This window comes from Acinonyx jubatus, chromosome A1 (assembly GCF_027475565.1).
Source record: "Acinonyx jubatus isolate Ajub_Pintada_27869175 chromosome A1, VMU_Ajub_asm_v1.0, whole genome shotgun sequence".
In the NCBI taxonomy this organism is placed as follows: Eukaryota; Metazoa; Chordata; class Mammalia; order Carnivora; family Felidae; genus Acinonyx; species Acinonyx jubatus.
The window spans coordinates 89,497,554-89,520,982 of NC_069380.1; the positions used below are offsets into that span (position 1 = coordinate 89,497,554).

At 52.6% G+C, this 23,429-nt stretch overlaps 1 protein-coding gene across 2 annotated transcripts in view; it reads left to right on the forward strand.

The window, feature by feature from the left end:
* The window catches only part of TBC1D9B (TBC1 domain family member 9B), a 45,993-nt gene extending 22,849 nt beyond the window's left edge, over positions 1 to 23,144 (forward strand). The window contains exons 8-22 of one of the 2 annotated variants that reach the window (XM_027076941.2): positions 8,118 to 8,279; positions 8,570 to 8,720; positions 9,212 to 9,426; positions 10,949 to 11,066; positions 12,160 to 12,445; positions 13,696 to 13,825; positions 13,955 to 14,053; positions 14,831 to 14,899; positions 15,804 to 16,044; positions 16,418 to 16,483; positions 18,027 to 18,098; positions 18,322 to 18,372; positions 19,999 to 20,061; positions 20,632 to 20,738; positions 21,811 to 23,144. In XM_027076941.2, coding sequence (XP_026932742.1) covers positions 8,118 to 8,279; positions 8,570 to 8,720; positions 9,212 to 9,426; positions 10,949 to 11,066; positions 12,160 to 12,445; positions 13,696 to 13,825; positions 13,955 to 14,053; positions 14,831 to 14,899; positions 15,804 to 16,044; positions 16,418 to 16,483; positions 18,027 to 18,098; positions 18,322 to 18,372; positions 19,999 to 20,061; positions 20,632 to 20,738; positions 21,811 to 22,497 — 2,517 coding nt within the window. In that variant the 3' untranslated portion in view covers positions 22,498 to 23,144. The remainder of the gene's footprint in view (positions 1 to 8,117; positions 8,280 to 8,569; positions 8,721 to 9,211; positions 9,427 to 10,948; positions 11,067 to 12,159; positions 12,446 to 13,695; positions 13,826 to 13,954; positions 14,054 to 14,830; positions 14,900 to 15,803; positions 16,045 to 16,417; positions 16,484 to 18,026; positions 18,099 to 18,321; positions 18,373 to 19,998; positions 20,062 to 20,631; positions 20,739 to 21,810) is intronic. The other variant, XM_027076942.2, reaches the window with a different exon arrangement.
* Positions 23,145 to 23,429: the final 285 nt, after the last annotated feature.

Below are 23,429 nucleotides of genomic sequence, written 5' to 3' on the forward strand. Positions count from 1 at the left end.
GTGAAGTGGTATCTCATTGAACTTTGGGTTTGCATTTCCCCAGTGATTAGTGATACCGAGCATCTTTTCATGTCTTACTGGCCATTTGTTTAGCCTCTATGAAAAATGTCTATTCAAGCCCTTCTTCACCTTTTTTAAAATTGGGCTGTTTGTAGTCAAGTTAGAGAAGTTATCTATATATTCTGCATATTGACCCATCAGATACATAATTTGCAAACATTTTCTCTCATTCCATGGGTTGTTTTCTCATTTTGATTATTATGCCTTTTGATACACAGAAGTTCTAAATTTTTATGTAGTCCAGTTTATTTTTCATTTATTTCTTGCACTTTTGATGTCATATCCAAAAAATAATTGCCAATCCAATGTCATGAAGCTTTTTCTGTGTTTTGTTCTAAGAGTTTTTTGGCTTAGCTCTTGCATTTAGGTCTGTGCTCCAGTTTTTAGTGAATTTTCATGTATGGTGTGAGGTAAGGGTCCAGCTTCATCATTTTGCATGTGAATATCCAGTTCTCAGCACCATTTGCAATAAAAACTTAACCTGTTCCCCTTGAACAGTCTTGGCACCCTTGTCACACATCATTTGACCATATATTCGAGGGTTCAGTTCTGGGCTTTCAGTTCTGTTCCATTAATCTATATGTCTTTATGCCAGTACCACATTGTTTTAACTATTGCTTTATAGTAATTTTTTTAATGTTTATTTATTTTGAAAGAGAGGATGCAGAAGCAGAGTAAGCGGGAAAGAGAGGATCCCAAGCAGGCTCTGCACTGTCAACACAGAGCCTGACCCGAGGCTCCATCCCACAACTGTGAGATCATGACCTGAGCCGATATCAAGAGTCAGATGCTTAACCAACTGAGCTACCCAGGTGCCCCTGCTTTATAGTAAATTTTTCAATCAGGAAGTATGAAACCTCCAACTTCATTTTCTTTGGCTATTGTTATGGCTTTTTGTGGTCCTGCCCTTGAGATTCCATATGAATTTTAATAGATTTTTTTTTTCTGCATAAAAGTCATTGGGGGAGGGTGGCACCTGGGTGGCTCAGTCGGTTAAGCGGCCGACTTCGGCTCAGGTCATGATCTTGCGGTTTGTGGGTTTGAGCCCCACGTTGGGCTCTGTGCTGACAGCTCAGAGCCTGGAGCCTGCTTCAGATTCTGTGTCTCTGTCGCTCTCTGCCCCTTCCCTGCTTGCGCTCTGTCTCTCTCTGTCTCTCAAAAAATGGATAAAAATCTTTAAAAAAATTAAAAATTAAAAAAAAAAGTCATTGGGGTTTTGATGAGGATTGCACTGAATCTGTAGATCACTTTGGGGAGTATTGACATCTTAATCTTATTTCCCCTAATCCACGACCACAAAATGTCTTTGTTTATTTTATGCCTTCTTTAATTTCTTTCAGCAAGATTTTGTAGTTTTCAGCCAACAAGTCTTTCACCTCCTTGACTAGGTTTATCCCTAAGCACTTTATTCTTTTCCATGTTGTCAGAAATGGAATTGTTTTCTTGATTTCCTTTTTGGATTGTTCAGTGTTTGTATATCACATACGTTTTGGAAGTAGATCTGAGGTTAAACTTTTGGGTTTGATACTGGGTATGGGAGAAAGAGGGGGGGTTACAAAGAAATGATGCTGTAGCGTTGACTGTGCAGCTTAGAGAATAAAGCCACCATTTAAGGACCTGGGGAAGATGCAGGAAGAGCAAAATTGGAAGAATTCAGTTTAGGGTGTATGAAGTGTGACGTCAAGCATAACGAACACTAAGAACAGACTACTGAAGAGAACAAACAGAGGTCATAGTGGCCTTGACGAGAGTTGCTCAGTGGAAAGACAGGATGAAAAGCCTGACTGGAGTGGCCTTTAACTGGCACAAGGTGACGGGAGCAGGGTCACTTCTAAATCTTACCAAGTTTCCTCAGGAAAAGGCCCAGACCAACTTTAAGAGTGGAAGTTTTGTTTTCAACAAAAGCAGGTGGAAGGGTTAGCTACAAGTAGATGGGGTCAAACCACCAACGGTAGCATTATTCTAACTGGATATAGAGTCAGCAGCTGTGCTGAGGCAGTAAAGGATCTGAAACACCAATGATAACTCCCAAGAAGAAAGAGCCCTCCCTCAGACCTGGGACAGAGCAGGGCAGGAACCCAGGGGGTAAAACAGAGAGAAGCCTCTGACAGTAGCGGAGATGGATCAGGAAGTCCTAAAGGGAGAGGGCTCCACAGAGAGGTACAGCAGAAGATGGACCCCACTAACGGCTCAGTGCAGAAAGCTACCCGGACCCACATCTCCCTGACATGTATGACATCCTCCTGAAAGTGCAGAAGAATCTATATCATTTAAACACAAGCAACAGAAGATTGTGATTGCACTCCATACAAAGGTATAATTGGGGGGGAAATGAACCAAATAACCTTCCACAGACAATGAAAACACATCAGAACAGTATCCCTCCAAGGCAGATGAAAACTGTACCCTAATATTTCAAAATGATCTAAAAAGAATTAGAGGGGCGCCTGGGTGGCTCAGTCGGTTAGGCGTCTGACTTCGGCTCAGGTCATGATCTCATGGTCCGTGAGTTCGAGCCCCGCGTCGGGCTCTGTGCTGACAGCTCAGAGCCTGGAGCCCGTTTCAGATTCTTTGTCTCCCTCTGTCTCTGCCCCTCCCCTATTCATGCTCTGTCTCTCTGTGTCTCAAAAATAAATAAACGTTAAAAAAAATTTTTTTTAAAGAATTAGAAATGACAGAAGCTACTGAAGAATGGTATAAATAGAACTTTTAGAAAGCTCAGAAACAAAGTGACCAGTCAAAAGAAAAGAGAGTTGACAAGAGTCAGAAAAGAATTAGAAAAAAACTACAGAAATATTTCAGAAATAGTGTCACATACAAAAAGACAGGGGCGTCTGGGTGGCTCAGTTAAGTGTCTGACTCTTGAGCTCAGCTCAGGTCTTGATCTTAGGGTCATGAGTTCAAGCCCTGCATCAGGCTCCATGCTGGGTGTGGAGCCTACTTAAAAAAAGAAAGGAAGCATAAGAGTCTCTTAAAAACTGAGAACAAACTGAAGGTTGATGGGGGGTGGGAGGGAGGGGAGGGTGGGTGATGGGTATTGAGGAGGGCACCTTTTGGGATGAGCACTGGGTGTTGTATGGAAACCAATTTGACAATAAATTTCATATATTGAATAAATAAATAAATAAATAAATAAATAAATAAATAAAATTTAAAAAATAAATAAAAAAGAAAGGAAGAAAAATAAGTATTGCACAAGGAGAACACAACAATGAATAGATATCAAAGGATAAGGGAGGGTTGGGGGTCAGAGGAGGGCAAAACAAGTGAAGAAAGAGAAAAAAATAGCCAAAAGCCATAGTATAGAAGTCAGGCAAAGAAGATCCAACTTATGTTTAATGTAGGTCCCTGGAACTGAAAACCAAAGAGCGTAGATAAAATAACAACTGATAGAAACTACCAGTCACGAAAACTTTTCTGAGTATAAAAAGACTTGAATGTGCACAGTGGAAGGGCCTGTTGTACGACTGGGAAAACCAGTACAGAATAGCCAATAATTGTTACAGAACATGGTAAAAACTAAAGATTTGAGGGGCACGTGAGTGGCGCAGTCAGTTAAGCTCCTGACTTTGGCTCAGGTCTTCGTGTCATGGCTCATGAGTTAAAGCTCTATGTCAGGCTCTGTGCGGACAGCTCAGAGCCTGGAGCCCGCTTCAGATTCTGTGTCTCCCCCTCTCTCTGCTGTTACCCTGTGCTCGCTCTCTCTCTCTCTCTCTCTCTCTCTCTCTCTCTCAAAAATAAATAAACATTAATAAAAAATAAAGATTTGAAAAAATTGGGAGGACAACCAATCCAAAAAGACCAAGTCATTTATGAAAGAATAAAATCAGACTGGGATCAGACTTTTATTTCTTTTTTTAATGTTCATTTATTTTGAGGGAAAGAAAAAGAGCGTGAGCGGGGGGCAGTGGCAGAAAGAGAGAGAGAGAGAGAATCCCAAGCAGGCTTCTCACTCTCAGTGCAGAGCACGATGCAGGGCTTGATCTCACGAACTGTAAAATCATGACCTGAGCCAAAATCAAAAGTCAGAAGGATGCTTAACTGACTGAGCCACCCAAGTGCCCCTGGGATCAGACTTTCAGATAACATTTTATACAAACAGTAACACCTCTAAGATATACAATTTTTAATAAAAATTATGCCTCACAGATTTTCTATCTGGCAAACTGAGGTTCAGGCAGTAAGTAAAGAATATGTAGGAATTTAAGAAATATACCAGCTCTTGAAGAATCTAATTAAGAACAATGTTCAGACAACCCAGAGACGTTTGGAGAAGCTTTGACTGAAAGTCTGGTGGGCACGTTGAATGTATTTGTAGAAACCAGACTAGCAAATGAGAATGAAATTGACAGACACTGTGTACATTTTCTATGCTCTGACAAGAAACAGTACAATGAAAACATGAGGTAAGAAGGCCTGGAAAGTAGAAAAAGCTCATTGCTTGCCTCGTTAACTAAGAGTGAAAGTAAATCACTGTATGTTGGCAGTGAAAGAGAGGAGGGAGGGGAGGAAAGGGTTACTCACTAATTTCAGTATTGCCCATAGCAGGGAGTCAACAGGGTCTAGAAAGAAAGGACCAGGGTACTAGATAAAGATATTATTATAAAGGTGGATATTAGAACATAAAGGCACACTTTCTAGGAAAAAAAAAAAAAAACTTGAGGGGGAAAGGATACAGTGAGTTTAAACAACTCTTTTGAGAATTTTGTATAAAAGCTAAGAATAAGAGGTCACTTTTCAGTTGGAGCATAACACATATACTCTAAAAAGCGCAGATCGTAAGTGATAGCTCAGTGAACACAACGTGTGAGCACCACCCAGTTGAGGCACATAGGAGGGTCTGTGGGGCCAGCTCTGGCTACATCCAGTTGCCTAGAGGAAGGTCCTGGAGGTGGAGGGGTGAGATTCGGAGCCAGAATGGAGGGGGCCAGACCTGGCCTGCCTGTGAGGCCACACATGCAGGAAGGCTGGCTGGTAGGCGTGGCTGTAATGGACTTCAGATTGCTCCTCGGTCAGTTAAACAGGAGGCCAGAGGTTTGAGATTTGATTCAGCAGGAAGTGAGGCGGGCAGGTGGCTCCCGAGATTTGCACTGGAATGTGTGAGGTGGTCAGCTGCAGGAAGGGGAGGGACTAGCCTAGGAAAACACAGGACTCCCAGGCATCACGGCCTGTGAGCTCACTGTGGCTCTGGTGACTGTCACACAGGACGGTCATTGCCAAGACCACATCCTTGAGTCCGTCTCTTTTTCTGGCACTGAGAGTTTGATCCTCTGAGGTGCTCTGTGGCCTACAAGTCCATTCGCAGTCCTGGTCCCTTTGGGGAACCTCAGGCAGGAAGCAGAATCTCTATATTAGGGCTCTGTTGGTCTGGACTGGGGTTGTACCCTGTGGTTTGAGCGATTTGTCATGAAAGTTTATTTCTGAATTTCTTTTTATTTTTTTAAGTTTATTTATTTTGAGACAGAGCGCAAGTGGGGGAGGGGTGGAGAGAGAGGAAGAGAGAGAATCCCAAGCAGGCTCTGTGCTGCGATGTGGAGCTCAAACCCACGAAGCTGTGAGATCATGACCTGAGCTGAAACCACAAGTCAGACACTTAACCAGCTGAGCCACCCAGGTGCCCCTATTTCTGAATTTCTGAAATCAGCCAGGGGCAGAAGGATGCACTGTGGATGGGAACCTGGCAGAGTTCTCTTCCTTTTTTTTTTTTTTTCCTTTTTTCCGTCTTTATTAAAAACAGCACCTCTGGGGTAAAATTAACATACAACATGCCATATGTATCCAAAGAATACAGTTTGGTGAGTTTAACATGTATTCCTTGTGAAACCATCACCACAGCCAAGAAGAGGGTTTTCTTACAGGGAACACAGAGACAGTGAGGTACTGCAGGAAGCCATCCAGCACCCCTACCCCTGCCACTTGGTGGATGGGACCATGGCAGGGGGGTCACAGACAACAGGACCCAGACTGGAGCATGACACACAGAGGAGGAGCTTACTGGCTCACAAGCCAAGAAGTCCATGCAGTCAGCCGCCTATCCCCAGAGAGGCCTCTCCCCATTGGACTGGGCTTTCTGCCAAGAGGGCAATGTTCCCAGGTGGTGTATAGACCAGGATGCTGGCAGCAGCCCTGCATCCTCCTTGGCTCCTCCTGACATTCCCTGTGGTCACCACAGCATTTCCTTGGTGGCGCCTGGGTGATGCAGTGCCTTCAACCCACCCTGAGCCCAGGGGCAGGAAATGCTGATTAGTTCAGGGCCATCATCCCAGTTCTTGGTGGAGCCCATTGGGTGTGGGGCCCAGAGGGAAGAGAGATGTGCCCCCCACATGCTGGGGTGCCTGGGTGGCTCAGTTGGTTAAGTGTCCGACTTCAGCTCAGGTCATGATCTCAGGGTTCATGGGTTCGAGCCCCGCATTGGACTCCGTGCTAACAGCTCGGAGACTGGAACCTGCTTCAGATTCTGTGTCTCCCTCTGTCTCTGCCCCTCCCCAACTCATGCTCTGTCTGTCTCTTTCTCTCTCAAAAACGAATAAACATTTTTAAAAAAATTTTTAATGGGGAGCTGCTACTGGCAAGAGGGGAGCCAGTGACATGTGTCCACCTAAGAGCAGTGTTGTTCCCACCAGCAGGTGCTCAGGGAGGAAGCTGAGGGGAGAATAGACAGAATGGGCGCCAGCTCTGGACCACCTGACCCCCTGGGCCAGGGGACAAGATAAGCACAGGCCATTACATCAAGCTCACCTGGAATTCAGGTCCCTGCAGGCTGAACAGTGGACAAGCAGGGGGCAGATGTCAGGTGTCACCCGCTGCCGGTGCTTCCCTGAGGAGATAGGTTTGCCTGGGGAGGGGTTCCAGAAAACCAGGGGAAGAGCTCTGAAGGTTAGGGTTCTCCTGCAGACCTTCATCCCCGATGCCTCCCTTCCCTGCTGCCAGCCCCACGTTGCCCTCCACCCTGGGACGTTCCCAGAACCACACCAGGGTCCATTTCTCTTGCCCTTTGGCTCTCTGTGCAGTGGGAAAGTGGATTGCCAGGCTCCTACATGGAGGAGGCCCTCTTCTAACATAAGGCCCTGTTCCTGGTTAGCCCCTGTGGGGGGTGTACCCCGTGGCAGAGATCGGGACTCCTCCTCACACACACCCAGTCCTAGTGTGCTGGAAGCCACTGCATACCGGTGAGGAGAACCCAGCCTCAAGCTGGCATAGGTGTCCAGAGCAAAGAGGTGGTGTGGCCACTGAAGACTGCACCACACGCTAGACATGTGGACCAGAGGAAGACAGAAGCAGGGAGCTTTGGGGGCAATAACCAGCCCTCCAGAAGCCCCTTCTTCTTTGAGGGGACCTTGAGGGCACAGTGGACAGGTCGCCTGAGGGAGAGAGGACAGGAGAGGGCTCCTTCCCTCAATTGGCAGTCATCAAGGGCACACGCAGAAGGGATGGCCTCAATCAGGACTCTGGCGATCTGGAAAGGGCAGGCCGGGCCATCAGGTCAGGACTGTGCTGGCCGACCTGGCCCCAGTGTCGCCCTGTCTCTGCTCCACTTTCCCTGTATGACTCCTCGCCTGGGCTCCATGGGACCCACTGCACTTTCTTGACAGTCCCAGTGTGAGCTGATCCCTGTGACCAGGGGCCGTGTGCTCAAACGTCGGGCAGCACTACTATGGGACAATCTGGGCAGATGTACTTACCCCTTCAGCAGGGTCTGTACCCCAGAGGCTGGAGTGAGGAAGGTGCCCCAGGGAGCAATGAGCACCACCAACCAGGCCCTTGAGGGGCACACAGGGGCTCCGGGCCCTGACCTCAGAGAAGGCCTGGCAGCATGGGCCTTAGGACCCTTCCCCTAAGAGATCAGCCACTGTGAAAGGGCTTGGTGAAGGGAAGACAGCGTGGATGTCCTGCTGGGCCACAGCATGGCCTCCTGCCTGGCCAGACCTGGTGCTTCTCTGCCCATACTTCCCACCCACCTCAGTCCAGCAGCCAGCACTTGTGACTGACGTGCAAGTCAGAGGCCCCACAAGGGGCTCACTCACTGGGTGCCTTCCCTTCTGTGTTGTGTTTTTCAGCTTTGCCCAGCTCCTCCAAAGGCGTCAGATCAGCTCACCAGCCCCTCCACACCCCTTGGTGGCCGCCAAAGCTCCAGCGTGCAGGATGCACCGACCTCTTCCCAGGGTCTGCTCAAACTCTTCCAGAGAAATTCGCCCATGGAGGACCTGGGGGCCAAGGGGGTGAGCCAGAGCATGGACTCCACTGCCATGTAGGACCCAGGCCTGGGAGGAAGCCAGGGACATCCTGCCTAACCCAAGGGGCACAGCTGGTCACCACAGTCTCTAGGCCTCTGCAGGGAGGTTCATTTCCCTGATGCCTGTGGCTGGTGCTGTGCCAAGCCCAGCCTGGGCCCTCGGCATTTTTATCAGGAGCCCTTGTAAATCTTCATTCTAGATGGAGGAGGGCCCAACACCTGCACCTCAGCCCCCGGCTGACTGGTGCTCACAGACCCCATCTGCTTCTCCCCCAGGCTAAGGAGAAGATGAAAGAGGAGTCGTGGAACATTCACTTCTTTGAGTACGGGCGTGGTATGTGCATGTACCGCACGGCCAGAACGCGGGAGCTGGTGCTGAAAGGCATCCCCGAGAGCCTCCGGGGAGAGCTGTGGCTCCTCTTCTCTGGTGAGCTGCCCCAGCTTCGGCCCGGATCCTCGGGGGCCCCTGCACGAGAGCTCCACTGAGTCAGCCAGGCGGGAACGGCCAGCCCTTTACAAGGCCGAAAGGGGGCTCTCGTCTGTGAGGGGCCCACGTCAGGAAAGCCACCGTGGGGAGCAGACACCAAGGACAGGGTGCCGTCTCCCGGCTGGTACCTTCCCACTTGCAGTGAGAGGCAGGTCCCCTGAGGCCTCCTTTCCTTGGGACAGGCCCTGACAGCATACACTCTCCTTGGCCACTTGGACAGTTTCATGAGAATGCTGTTTAAACTCTGGTGGGGATAACCCCTCCCAGGAGCAGTCACAAGGGAACCTTTGTCTCACCCCTCTTAACGGACCCCAGAGTTCCACTTCTCTTCTGTGGTGCATTGACATCTCCAGCCTGCCCTGTCACTGCCCCCACGGTCTCAGGAGGGGAGGAGGAGGAGAGAGAGACAGCTGGCAGCTGTGTCTCCACAGGGGCCTGGAATGAGATGGTGACTCACCCTGGCTACTACGAGGAGCTGGTGGAGAAGTCTACAGGGAAGTACAGCCTGGCCACAGAGGAGATTGAGCGAGATCTCCACCGCTCCATGCCTGAGCACCCCGCCTTCCAGAACGAGCTCGGGATCGCTGCTCTCCGGCGGGTGCTGACCGCCTACGCTTTCCGAAACCCCACCATCGGCTACTGTCAGGTAAAGGGGATTGGCCAGGCCCAGAGACCACATCTCTCACCAGCAGCTCCTACAAGCAGAGCCTGGCGCCCTGGGCCTTAGCAATGGCCTCACAGACTGTGACTGTGCCCCCTGACCCCCCGGGAAAAGCCCGATCACAGATAGAGGTGTAATTAGAAACAGTATTAATTGCTCGCTCTCCTGTGTGTGTGCCCTGGCCTGGGTCCTGGAGCATTTGACTGTTTAGTGTTTGTGGTAAAATGTAAACAACGTGTCAGGCGTATGCTTCAGTGGCGTGAAGTGTGTCATTGTACAACCATCCCTACCATCCATCTCCAAAACTCTTCTCATCTTGCAAAACTGAAGCTGTGTACTCCTGAAAACAACCTCCCTGGCAGCCCCCCTTCTTCTTTACATCTCGATGGATTTGCCCTCTCTAAGTGCCTCATCTGAATGCAGTCACACGCTGTTTGTCGTTCCGTGGCTGGCTTCGTTCGCACAGGGTCCTCAAGGTTCATCTGTGTTGTATCACATGTCAGAATTTCCTTCCTTTTGGAGGCTGAATAATATTCATTCTGTGTATATATCGTACTTGGTCCATCCATCCATCTGTACACAGACGCTGGGTTTGCTTCTGCCTTCTGGCTATTGTGAATAATGTGCCATGAGCATGCGTGTGCAGTATCTGTTCCTGTCCCTGCTTTCATTTCTTTTGTGTGTATACCCAGAAGTGAAATTGCTGGATCGAATGGTAATTCTACCTTTAATTTTTTTTTTTAGGGATTGCCATAGTGTTTCCCAGCAGCTGCACCATTTTACATTCCCACCAGCAGTGCACGAGAGTTCCAGTAACCCCACATCCTCACCAAACTTGTTTTCTGGTCTTTTGATAAGAGTTGTCCTAATGGCATGAGTGTGGTGGCATCTCATGGTGGTTTTGATTTGCATTTCTGGTGGCATTTGATTTCACATACAGGGGACATTTTCCTGGCCCAGTCACATGGCTTTCTGTTTCCCTGAGACTGCCATCTGGATTTCAGGGAGCATGCCACCTCCTCAAAGGTCACTTTCTATAAAACCAGTGTTCTGCATGACGTGTCGCCGGTTCACGGAAAGTCAGGGTGCTGGCTTTAAAGAATTTTTAAGATAATCACCACCACCAAAGCGTTCTTCTTACAAGCCTGTCCATCAGCTCAGGCCGTGTACGGTCCCATTTGGCCTCGGCCGCCCTACTGCCATGTAGCTGTCATGGGCGGCTCACTTACACATCTTTCTGGCCCGTGTCACACCTCCGACACTAAAAACCACTCTGAAGAAGTAGCATCACATGCTCATATCCTCCTCAGCTTTCCAAGTGCCCACTGGCTCGACTTGAGGGACTTGGCAGATGGTTTTTGTCCAATCGATTTCCTGCAAATTGCCTTTTGGCAAGTTGCCTGGAGTTGGGTGGGAGGCCATGCAGGACACTGGGTGGGGGAACGGTCAGTTAGTTATATGCAGTGGCCAGCTCCGGGAGCCTCCCTTGCTGTCTCTGTGCTCACAGGCCATGAACATCGTCACCTCAGTGCTCCTGCTCTATGGCAGCGAGGAGGAGGCCTTCTGGCTGCTGGTGGCCCTCTGTGAGCGCATGCTGCCCGACTACTACAACACCAGAGTGGTGGGTGAGTGCCTGCGGCCCGGCTTTCCCTGCGGGGGTAGCGGCCTCCCTGTGCCAGGCTCTCCACTGAGCACACAGCACAAGTGAGTGGAGGCCTCACAGACGTGCAACAGGCTGCAGACAGTCATGGCTCCCTTTCTACGGATGAAGAGGCTGGAAAGTGGAGACCCAAACACAGACCCCCTACCATCTCACTGAGCCTTTACACATTGCCCTCGGAGTGGCTGGCAATGAGAAGATACTACACAGTCAGTGGTTTTTAAAGGAGAGCCTGGGGCCTAAATTCTCATCCATCCAACTCTTCCTAAGCCTTTTTTTTAAGTTTATTTTTATTTATTTTTGATAGAGAGCAAGTAGGGAAGGGGCAGAGAGAGAATCCTAAGCAGGCTCCGCGCTGTCAGCACAGAGTCCGATGCAGGGTTCTAACTCATGAACCACAAGATCGTGACCTGAGCCAAAATCAAGAGTTGGACACTTAACTGACTGAGCCATTCAGGCACCCCTTAAGTCTTTTTATTGTACAAAATTTCCAGTATCACAGCCAGAGCATGTAGTACATCCCCATGCACCTGTAAACCCAGCTTCAACTATTATGAGCACAGCCAGTAGAATCAGTGCTATTAAATGAAAATGCACTGGCAAATGTGTTTAATTACATTATATAATTAAGTCTGTTATTCTAAGATGTCCTTCCTCTACCATTTGGTTTTGGGGGTCTCCCCTCTTGGGGTCCATTATAAGCACATCTGTTCACAAGCTTCAGAGCAGAACACACAGAAGCCCCCAAAAGCCCCTGTTTACTTCTGACACTTCTAGAAGGGAGAAATCTGTATTTACCCAAAAGAAAATCCAACTGCAGTGGAAGAAATTATTCTTTTCACATGGTGGTTTGGAAGCTGTAGAAAGGAACCCCGCAGCGTGTTTTTCTTTCCTGTTTTCTCCACTCCACCCCCTCCAGCCCTCCGTGTAAGCGGAATTGGCCAAGGATCAGACGGACTTCCTGCATCTCACCCTGGCACCCCCCCCCACCGCCCCTGTGAGGACCTGCCTGAGCCAGGAACAGGCTTATCATTCAGACCCCTTCGTCCTCTCCCCAGGGGCCCTGGTGGATCAAGGCATCTTTGAAGAGCTGACGAGAGACTTCCTGCCCCAGCTCTCCGAGAAGATGCAGGACCTGGGGGTGATTTCCAGCATCTCACTCTCCTGGTTCCTGACCCTCTTCCTCAGCGTCATGCCCTTCGAGAGCGCTGTGGTCATTGTTGACTGCTTCTTCTACGAGGGCATCAAGGTGATCCTGCAGGTGGCCTTGGCCATCCTGGACGCCAACATGGAGCAGCTACTGGGCTGCAGCGACGAGGGCGAGGCCATGACCGTCCTGGGCAGGTGACCGAGCCGGACTCCCTCCTCCTGCGGGGTTGCTGGCCGGCACCCCCACGGGTGGCAGAACCTGACCCCTCAGCAGCCCTGGGCATGCCTCACTCAGCGTTCAGTGATGTGCCCACCAAGCACACTCCAGGTGGCAGGGGACAGCCTCTTTTCTGATGGGAGACAGAATGGCACTGGGCAGTGATAGCTCTGGGAGCAGATAAAATGGGTGGTGGACCAGAGCACACTGGGCTGGAGGACCTGGGGGGCAAAAGGCAGCTGGAACAGCATGGCCTCCAGCCTCTAGCAAAGGCTGAGCATCTGCTCTTCTCTCAAAGCAGTCCTGATGGTGCCTTCCCCAGCTCAGCAACCTCACTCCCCATCACCTTCACCTAGATGGAGGGTCCCATGCTGGGCTTGCTCTAACCACTGTCACTTAAGGCCCAGAGTCATCCTGGCCACCACCTCCTCCCGCAGCCCCTGCAGCCCATCCTCGTAGACTCTCTGTGATCCAGCCCCTCTTCTCCACCCGTACCGTCTCCATGCACGCGCACAGTACCCCTGCCCTGGGCCCTGGGCCCTGGGCCTGCTTCGTTACTGTTTTCCCTGCTCCAGCCCCACCCACCAGCACCCACAGGGCTCTCCTCAGAGTCTGACCTTGTGGCTCCCCATGCCACTATAGTAGTTGACCTCTGGACAAAGGAGCTGAGTCCCCCAGCCTGGCCTTCAAGCCCTTTAAACCCAGAACCCCCCGCCCCCAGCCCTGGCCTCACACCGGCCCGGGCCCACATGCTGGCCATGTGTCTGTGTCCATCCTGGAACACTCCTGGCCACCCAGGCCTGCCAAGGACGCCGCCACCTGCCCACTGAGCCAGCCCAGGAAGATGTCATCCCTCCATCTGGGACAAACCTTTCTCCTAGTGTGCTAGGATCTGGGCTTAAAAAGGGCCCCCATGCAGGGGACCCCCAGAGGACAGCCTGGCTTCCCAGAATTAGTGCTCAGGCCCCACGAGAGGCGAGAGGCGAGGCCTCTCTGCCGCCTCCAGGGGGATCCTGGATTTGCCAGGACATCCTCTGGGACATGGCTCTCCCCTCCCCTGCTGCAGAGTCATTGGCTCATCTCTTGCCCTCCTGGAGGCTGCCCCCTCCTCAGCACACTTGTTTATTAATTGGGAGTCTAGGCAAATTAGGTCCCTCCACATCACTTAGTAGGTAAGACATCCCTGTTGCCTGTGGGTGGTCCAACTTCTGTTCTTTAATCCTTACAGATACCTGGATAATGTGGTTAATAAGCAGAGTGTTTCTCCTCCTATCCCACACCTCCACGCCCTGCTGACTAGTGGAGATGACCCTCCCACAGAGGTGGACATCTTCGACCTCCTGAAGGTGTCATATGAGGTCAGCACCCTCCAGGGCTGTCTGGCCAGCCTGCCCTACCCGGGCATGTGGGTGTGGGCGGCCGTGGCTGGTGGCAGTTCTCTGCTCTGTGGTTCTGCCTCGTCTCACCGAATCACCTTTGGCCGGTAGAAATTCAGCAGCCTGAGGGCCGACGACATTGAACAGATGCGGTTTAAGCAGAGGCTGAAAGTGATCCAGTCCCTGGAGGATACGGCCAAGAGGAGCGTGGTACGGATCGACTGGGCTCCAGTGGCCACAGGTTGCTGGCAGGGGTGGGGGCAGTGATCTAGGTGGGCTGCTCCTGCCCTGCTATCTCCTCACCTGCCCACAGGGCCAGGTGCAGAGCCCCCTAGTGCTGCCCTGTATGAGTCTGGATTCCAGGAGTGAAGGTGCAGATCTGGGGAGGTGGGAGAGGACTGGTCACTGTTCTGTGGTCACGGTGTTCTGCTCCCAGGTTGATCACTGCAAAGCTCTGACACCTCAGAGCCTAAAGGCCAAGTGTCATCCTACTGTGGGCTGAGCCCTCCAGCCTGGGCTTGCACCTGCCCCTGGGTAGCAACACTCAGCCACCCTCCACCCACCCAGCCCCCTGTGCCTCCCCTACAAGCCTTTGTCCTCCCCAGCTCTGGCGAGAGAATTTACTGGCAGGTTCTAGGACACCTGCCAAAAAGCCAGGGCCAGAGTCTTTCCAGAGATTCAGATAGCAGTCACTAAATGACTGCCCCTCACCCTGTGTACCTGACTGGGCATCAGGACAGACAGGCCTCCCTCCCGCCACCATGCTCAGCACAGAGCTTGGAAAGCGTAGACTGAATAACAGGATAGGTGACCAGGGATACTCGTGTGGTCCACACCTTCTTTCCTGAATGGGCTGCCATTGTGTGCTTGGCCAGCTGGCAACATTAAGAGGGTGGTCTGTGTCTTAACCTTCATCCACATGGGAATTCTGTCAAAGAGCTAGAATTTGAGAATCCATCAGTACATCCTGTTTCTCTTTCCTTCTAGGTCCGAGCTATACCTGGGGACATTGGTTTCTCAATTGAAGAGCTGGAGGACCTTTACATGGTGTTTAAGGTGACAGCCTAGAGCAAGGGCAGAACCAGTACCCCATCCCAGTCCCCTAAATGTGTCCTCAGTGCAGCAACCTCCTGCCAGAAGAGACATCGATTTAAAAATGTCCTCAAATGCAGTTACCACAAACCTCACATGGTAGAATTTAATTCTCCATGGAGTTTAGGCAGGACGCTTTCTTAAAGTGGCAGAAAGCCCACTCTAGTCAGCTTACACAAGAGGGAAAGCATTGGCTCATGTTACTGGAAAGTCTGGGAAATTCACAGCTTCAGGCATGGCTGGATCCAGGTGCTTAAACATGCAGGCAGGTTTAAGAATGGCAGGACTGTCCTCAGAAGCTCCAGGGTCATCCTGTTCTCTCAAGGGAAAAAGCTTTTTCTTTCCAAGTAGTTTTAGCAAAAAGTCCAGAGTGAATTGTTGGACTCAAGTTAGGTGCTGTGGCTATAGGAGGGTTATTACTATTGAGCCAAAAGTAACTAGGCCATGTGCCTGTCCCACGCCCTGACGATGGGACAGGAGGCGGTCTCCAAAAAGATTTCAGGTGCTGTTACCAGAAGGGGAAAAGTTGTGATGAGCAGGCAGAAACAACACAGTCCACACTTCTTGTTATTGGTTCCCATCTGCCTCTGGTTTACCAGCCAGGGTGGCCACTGTGATGAGCCTTCCAGTCAGAATGGCCCAGTCAGTGCTACCTCTCACCCACTATGTCTCAGTTCCTGCATGTGTGAACAAGAGGCTGGTGGTACCAATGTGGGAGGTTCCCTGCCATGTCTGGCCTAGTGCTTCCCACCCCAGTGCCCTTCAGACTCAGACAGAAGAGGAGGGTGGACTCGCTGGCCAGCCTGGCGGTCCTAACCGCCCAGGCTCTGGGAGGCCAGGCCATCTCACCAGGCCGTGCCCTCCACAGGCCAAGCACCTGGCAAGTCAGTACTGGGGGAGCAGCCGCCCCACAGCTGTGCGTCGGGACCCCAGCCTGCCATACCTGGAACAGTACCGTATCGATGCAGGCCAGTTCCGGGAACTCTTCGCCAGCCTGACACCCTGGGCCTGCGGCTCCCACACGCCTGTACTGGCGGGGCGCATGTTCCGGCTCCTGGATGAAAACAAGGACTCTCTGATCAACTTCAAGGAGTTTGTGACAGGAATGAGTGAGTAGCTCCAGGGCCCTTCCTCAAGAAGCCTCCAAATGCCAGCCCAGCCAGTCTTCCCATTGCAGCAAGATCCTTGATATAGAAAGGGCAGTTTTCCCATGGGGATCACGTAGGAGTCTAGTGGGGTCGTCTCCTCCACCCCTCCCTCAGGCCAGGGCTGCACAGGGTGGGTCCACAGAGCCTGAGAAGGGGAAAGCCCAGGGACAGTGGGAGACCTGGGGCTTGCTCCAGGGACCTCTCCAGGAGGGAGTCAGGGTATGAGGAGGGACACACCAGAACCCACTGGAAGGGGAGGTGCTCCAGTGTGGACTGGCCGTGGGGCTTTGGTGCCCTGTAGCCAGCATGCCTCCTCACTGGCCTTCCTCTGCAGGCGGGATGTACCATGGGGACCTGACCGAGAAGCTCAAGGCACTCTACAAGCTGCACCTGCCCCCAGGTGAGAGTCACCAGTGAGGGCCTCTCATGCATACAGGGTTGGGGCTGCAGTGTCCCAGGGCACAGGCCTCTGTGCGGTGCTGGGCCTAGGGGGCCTAGGCATCATAGAGGTTCCACATCCTGACAGTGGGAGGAGGAGGCCGGAGCACTGGGGTAGGGCCAAAACCTGAGAGGGACTGTCTCAGAGGACTCAGACCATGGGCAAGGACCCAGGTAAGACACAGGGAAGCTCCTGTCTGTCCCCTGAGGGTCAGCCTGGGGGCACTGCCAAGGCCCTCAGAATGGCCTGGGTAGCCCTGCTGTGCAGCCACGAGCAGGAGCTGCTCTCCCTTGGCTCCCGGGCCTGAGCCTGCCGGAGATGCTGACAGGCTGGGATGGGATGAAGGGTGCCCAGCAGCCAGTCCTAAGCCAGGCCGGATCCCACGGTCTCTGGGTTCCCACTGTGCAGGTAGAGCTCACCCAGCTCAGCAAAGGTAGCCACATGGAGAGTTCTCCAAGATGGGGAAATTGAGACTTGGGCAGGTGAGAATTCTAGCCCTGGGCCCTCTACCCTGGGGTAGAGCTACCTTGGGCCCCTGCTGTTGTTCATTACCCGCCCTGGGGAGTCTGCGGCTGCCTCCGAGTAGGCCGAATGGTTTTTAGAACACTGTGCTGTACTCACCCTAGAGGCTGTCACTTAATTGGCCCAGAATACGGGTTTAAATCTCTCCCCCCTCAACCGGCAGGGGCGGGGGTGTTCTGAGCAGCCAGAGCTGGAAGGCCCTGCTCTTGACACAGGTATTCTCACCTGTGGCTGGTTTTCCCTGTAATTCAAAGAACAGTGGCCTCAGGGATGCCTCCGGGAAGGTTGATAGCAGCCAGCTCTGCCTCTACTGAGGGAAAGGCCTGGGCTGGGCAGACCCCACGGGGCCGGGATCCTACAGGTAGCACATGGGGCCACCTTCGCCAACTCCTGAGCCACCTCTGCCTGCCCTGCTCCGTCCAGAGTTCCTGTGGACCTCGGTCCACACCCTGCCACCTCCCCCAAGTGCCACCTTTTCAACCCCCATCATCACATCCCCGTCCATACAGTGGGGAGGATGAGACTCCTCCCCCAAGAACCATGTGAATCGGAAACCCAGGGGACTGCTTACTCACAAAGTAGTGGATGCTGACGTGGAACGATGCTGACATGGAACGAAGCCTGAGGTGCATCAGAGGGAAGAGCAAGTCGCTCATGCGTGGCTGGTCCTTGCACTTGTGTCTGAAGGATCCTCAGCACCGCACCATCAGGGCAGGAAGAGGGTTGGCCTTTCTCCAGACTCCCAGCTGCACTGCTGGGGTTTTTAGATGGGATATGTGTGACATTTTCAAACACAACATACAAGTCAAGAAAGGAACAACAACCGTGATCAGTGGTCGCCATTAGCGCTACGACCACACCCCACATCATGGGCACCTGGTGCCCTGCGGGGAGCCAGGCCTCCTTCCAGGACTTGGGAGGTTTGCTTTGGTGAGTGCCATTGTTTTCTCCTGCCCTCACCTGCCTCTCTCTTTGAGTGCAGCCCTGAGCCCAGAGGACGCAGAGTCAGCCCTGGAAGCGACCCATTACTTCACAGAGGACAGCTCCTCAGAAGGTGAGAGCTGCTGGCCCCGTGCTGTGGCCTTGGGCCTCGTAGCTGTGCAGCCTTGCTGTGGGGCCCACACAGGCGGCCTGCAGCCCTCAGTGGGCTCGGGGAGCGCCCTGTGTTGGGCAGGTCCCCGGGGGTGTTCTCACTCCTGTTTCTCTTGTCTCTGCCTTCCTGGACCTTGGCCTATTCCTCCCTCTCTCCTCCATCTCTCCTCCGCTGTCCCTTCCAGCATCTCCTCTGGCCTCAGATCTGGACATTTTCCTGCCCTGGGAGGCTCAAGGTCAGTCCCTGGGGGGGTCAGGGGCACCTGCTTTGTGCTGGGCTGTGTCTTCCTAACACTCTGCTGCATGGTCAGGAGGCCTGGACACGTTTGGTCCCGCTGAGGAGGACCCAGAACGAAGCTGCTGCTTACCGGGGGAGTTGAGGGGCAGTCTCCATGCTTGTCGAGGGGAGTAGTAAATGATGACACACAGCACAGTGGGCAGTGCACAGACACCAGGGCATCAGCTCCACAGCCACGTGCAGACAGTATTCATTCCATCATCACATTCATAGGAAAAAGTATAGATGCCATCATCACAACAGTGTGAAACGGATCAGCAGAGGTAGAGGGTGGTGGACGCTTTCCCTGGAAAACGTTCTCTTGCTCTACACAACTTTTTCATTAAGGAGACATACATTTGTTGAGTGCCTTTTTGAAGTCATTCCTGTTGCTACAGTTAGAGCCCATTCTGGAGCATCAGATCCAGGGTGAAGGGGGCATTCTGGGCTTGGGATTTGGCAGTGAGGCTGGTGGTACATAACGGATTTACAAAACCGACCAAAACCCCATCCTATAAGTTCCCATGGGAGACAATCCACGCCTAAGAGAAATTAAAAACAGTGGGTATCAAGATGCCCAAGGCAGTCCTGCTGGCGGTGTCAAAAGGCTTAATTTGAACTTGAAATGAAGCTTGAGAACCTGAATTTCAAATACACAGACTAAATAAGCAGATGTGTCTTCTGTTAGAATCTGAAAAATCAGGGGCACTTTAGGCTTTTCCCAGGTGCTTCCAATTAAGGCCAGGGACTGAGGGTTCAGAGCCCTGTCCTCAGACTGCACATAGCCCCAGGCAGTGGGTCTCCATTCCGCAGTGAGAAGCCTGAGCCCAGAGAGGTGCACCCTTCCCCCCCACCACACAGCACTGGGATGCTGCCGCCCACCAGTAGGTCCCCGGCGGCCGTGCTGCCCTCAGGTCTGGGAGACTCCCCACATTCATGGTCCCCATAGGAAGCACAGTGCAGGCTGACTCCAGCAAATGTGTCACTTTAAGAAATACAGCGCAAGGGGCACCTGTGTGGCTCAGTCAGTTGAGCATCCGACTTCAGCTCAGGTCATGATCTTGCGGTTCGTGAGTTCGAGCCTTGCATCATTGGGCTGGCTGCTGTCAGCCTGTAAGGGCAGAGCCCACTTTGGATCCTCTGTCCCACACTCTCCGCCCCTCCCCCACTTGCACTGTATCAAAAATAAATAAATATTAGAAAGAAAGAGAAAAAAAGAAAAAGAAAAGAAGGAAAAAGAAAGAAAGAAATACAGCGCCAGGTACAGAACTCATGTCCATAAAATTCCTCATCAGCCGGTGTGGCAGTTGGTCATGGGTTGAACTGATAATCAGGACTGCCCTCCGTTCGACCTTTTTCAACAGTAACTACAGAAATTAATTCTCGGGCTTTAACTCCGTAACGTGCATCATTGTTCACTTAAACACTTTGTGCATAGACCTGTATTCCTTTCGTAGAGAGGAAGGAGGGTTTGGAGGTGCTTTGGTTCTGCAGGAGAACAGACCAGACTACTCACAGGCCGCCGTGGTCCACAGTCATAACTGCAAAACATTCTCTGCGTACTTTTTCTTTTCTGGTTGTCCAGAAGCACTACGGCAGGAAGAGCAAGAGGGAGGTGGAAATGAGGACGTCCAAGACAAAAAAGGAGGTATGTGCTAGCCAGTCTTCGCCAGTACTGGTGCAGATCCCAGGGTCAGTGGGATCTGGGGGGCCCTCCCTGCAGGAGAGGCCCCCACCCAGGGAAACGGCAAACTCATGCCCAGCACCGCAGCCCTTCCTGTGGAAAGGTGAATACTTGGCCATTAGGTGCCAGGGGAGGCTATTCTCGTCAGCCCCAGGCCTGTCTTGTAGCTGTGAATACCCCTCCCCCTCCCCTGCTGTCACCACCTTCCTCTGGGGTGCCTGCTTTCTACCAGGATCCCTCTAGATGCCTAGCATCTCTCCCCCTTCTGCTTCCACGGGCTTCTGTCCCCATCTCAGGGAAGACAGGTGGAGGCCCTCTTCAGCTCAGGCCAAACCTAATGTAGCAGAATAACTTAGGGGAGACACTTGGGTGTTCTGGAGTGTTCTTCCTATCCCTACCTCCCCAAATACCAGGGGGGTTGGTAAAAGGGCCCAGATAACCCTATGCCAGATGACACCAAAACCCACCCACTACCTGCTACCAGCCCCCAGCTGTTTCTCGAATTTGACAGATTTATTTTCTTCCAACTCACAGAAGAGAAGGGGATCAGTCCTCCAGACTATCGCCACTACCTTCGCATGTGGGCCAAAGAGAAGGAGGTTCAGAAGGAGACGATTAAGGATCTTCCCAAGATGAACCAGGTAGGCCCATTCAGAGCCCACAACAGACATTTCCAGGGCTGCCTCCCCACACACACCTGGCAGCTCCCCACCCTCCCTCCCAGCACTCTCTGTAGGGTGGAAATTCTCCTGCCAACGTCCAGCACCTGCTAGTCAGACAGCAGTCAGGGACAATTCCAGAAGGATAAGAGGCCAGTTGTTTCAGGGCCTTGTCCTGGGTGGTGTTTCCTGGTGATGAATTGCTCACATTTGATCAGTATCCGTGTACCAGAAAAGCAGTAAGGAAGGTTAGCCTCTGACACGCAGAGACTCACACAATCCCGACTACGAGACAGCCTCATGGCACCCCTGCTTCTCCCAGGCCCCTCACAGGTGCCATGCACACGCAGGCCTGCTCCACCCATGGCCCACTGTTCCTCTGCTGGTCTCTGGGTCGGGAACCCGGCATCTTGCCAAGGGTCTCGCTGCCAGGGCCGCAGACATCTAACAAAAGGCAGCCTGACCACAGCCCTGCTCTTCCCAGAGGCATACCCTGCGATCTGGGCACTCTCTCACCCGCAGCCTGAAGAATAGGGTGCCCCGTAGAGATAGTAGAGGCACTATCCCGTTCTCAGGCAGGAGGCCTGAGTGTGTGGTGTGAGCCACCTGGAATCAGACCTCCCTACCCCCTCAACTGACCCAGGCTGTACTTGCCTTGTCCCCACCCTCTACTTTGATCAAAGATATAAAAAACTCAAAGTGACTCCAAAACACACTGAAGAAGTCCCTGTAGCCACTGGGTTTGGAGTCACAATAAAAGTCAACCTGTCTCTGCTAGCAGAGTAGATGTAGGGACAGAGAAAGACTCCCACTCCCTCTCTGAGCTGAAAGAAAGGCAGCTAGAAAAGAAAGCTATTCGAAGGCTGTGTGATACTGGTCAAGTCACTTTCCCTCTCTGAGTCTCAATGTCCCAGTCTGTGAAATGGGCGTGACAAGGCACAGGTATGGAGACACCTAACAAGACAGCACAGCATGGGCAGTCTGGCTAACCCGAGGCCAGCCCAGCCCATCCTTTACCATCTCCCTGACCTTTTTCTCTGTCTCCCCTGAAAAGGAACAGTTCATTGAGCTGTGCAAGACGCTTTATAACATGTTCAGTGAGGACCCCATGGAGCAGGACTTGTACCATGCCATTGCCACGGTGGCGAGCCTCCTACTCCGCATCGGCGAGGTGGGGAAGAAGTTTTCTGTGCAGCCGGGCAGGAAGCCCCAGGACGGTGCACCCGAGGAGGATGAGCTGCCCACCCCAGACCCCCCGCAGGACCTGGCCCCAGAGCTTCAGCCTCCAGCTGCGGGCGACCCCCAGGCCAAAGCCGGGGGAGACACCCACCTTGGGAAAGCTCCCCAGGAGAGCCAAGTGGTGGGCGAAGGGGGCGGCGGCGAGGGGAGGGGCTCCCCCCCCCAGCTTCTGTCCGACGATGAAACCAAAGACGACATGTCCATGTCCTCCTACTCGGTGGTCAGCACAGGCTCCCTGCAGTGTGAGGACCTGGCCGACGACACGGTGCTGGTAGGCGGGGAGGCCCAAAGCCCCCCAGCCATTGCCCGCTGTGGGGGCACCGTGGACACCGACTGGTGCATTTCCTTCGAGCAGATCTTAGCCTCCATCCTGACGGAGTCCGTTCTGGTGAACTTCTTTGAGAAGAGGGTGGACATTGGACTCAAGATCAAGGACCAAAAGAAGGTGGAGAGACAGTTCAGCACCTCCAGTGACCTCGAACAGTCTGGACTTTCAGGCTGACGGGGACCTGGCTTGTCTCTCCTCCCCTCCTCCTCCTCCTCCTCCCTCCTGTTCTCTTTTCTCCTTAAGGACACACCCCTCCTGTTCTCCCCAGATGCAGTGAGTTGTAATCAAGGGGAAAACAAGGCTGAACAGCCACAGTTGGGCCCAGACAGAGGCTCCCAGCCCCTTCTTCCTGCCTGCCTAGTGGGACCCGCCTTGGTCCCCATGTAGTGTCAGAGGCTGTCCGTCCTGGCCTGCTCGCCCAGAGCCTCTGTGCCCCATGCTGTGGCCAGGCCACACCACGCCCTCCACCCCTGGGGAGGGTGGGGGTTCCCAAAGCTGTGTATTGGGGGGGGGGGGCTTTCCTGCCATTTGGCACCAGGCAGGAGGTCACATGTCTATTGGGCATCAAAGTGGTGGGAACTTCAAGGTACTCTCTAGGAGCTCCTGAGCCCAAGCCCCTGCTGAGGGACCCAGACAGAAAGTGTCTACCACACCAGGGCGAGTGCTGCACCGGCGTCACTCCGAATGCTCTTTCAGCACGTCAGCCTCACCATTAACCTTAAAAGCACATCCCTCAGGTCCTGATATATTTCCTTGTATTCATTTCAGTTGGCTGGAAATCACACTGTGCTCAATGCCTTAATAAATCCCTGAAAGAACTCAATACCATACTGTGTACAGAGCCTTCATGTAGCCTCAGCTACTGCTTGGGCTCCTGGCTTCTTCTCAGGCAGGTGAGGGGCCAGCCCGTGTTCAGAGGCTCTGGGCACTTAGACCCCCACAGGGATAGGGGTTCAAGGCTCCCAGGGAGATTGGGGACACAGAAGGTGTCTGACCTGGGCCAACAGGGTAAGCCCCGAGCTTCCTAGGTATAAGCAGCCTGAGTCCTGTGGGTGTAGGTGTGTGCACAGGCCTGGGCTGCAGCAAGCACTTGGGTTCAGGAAGCT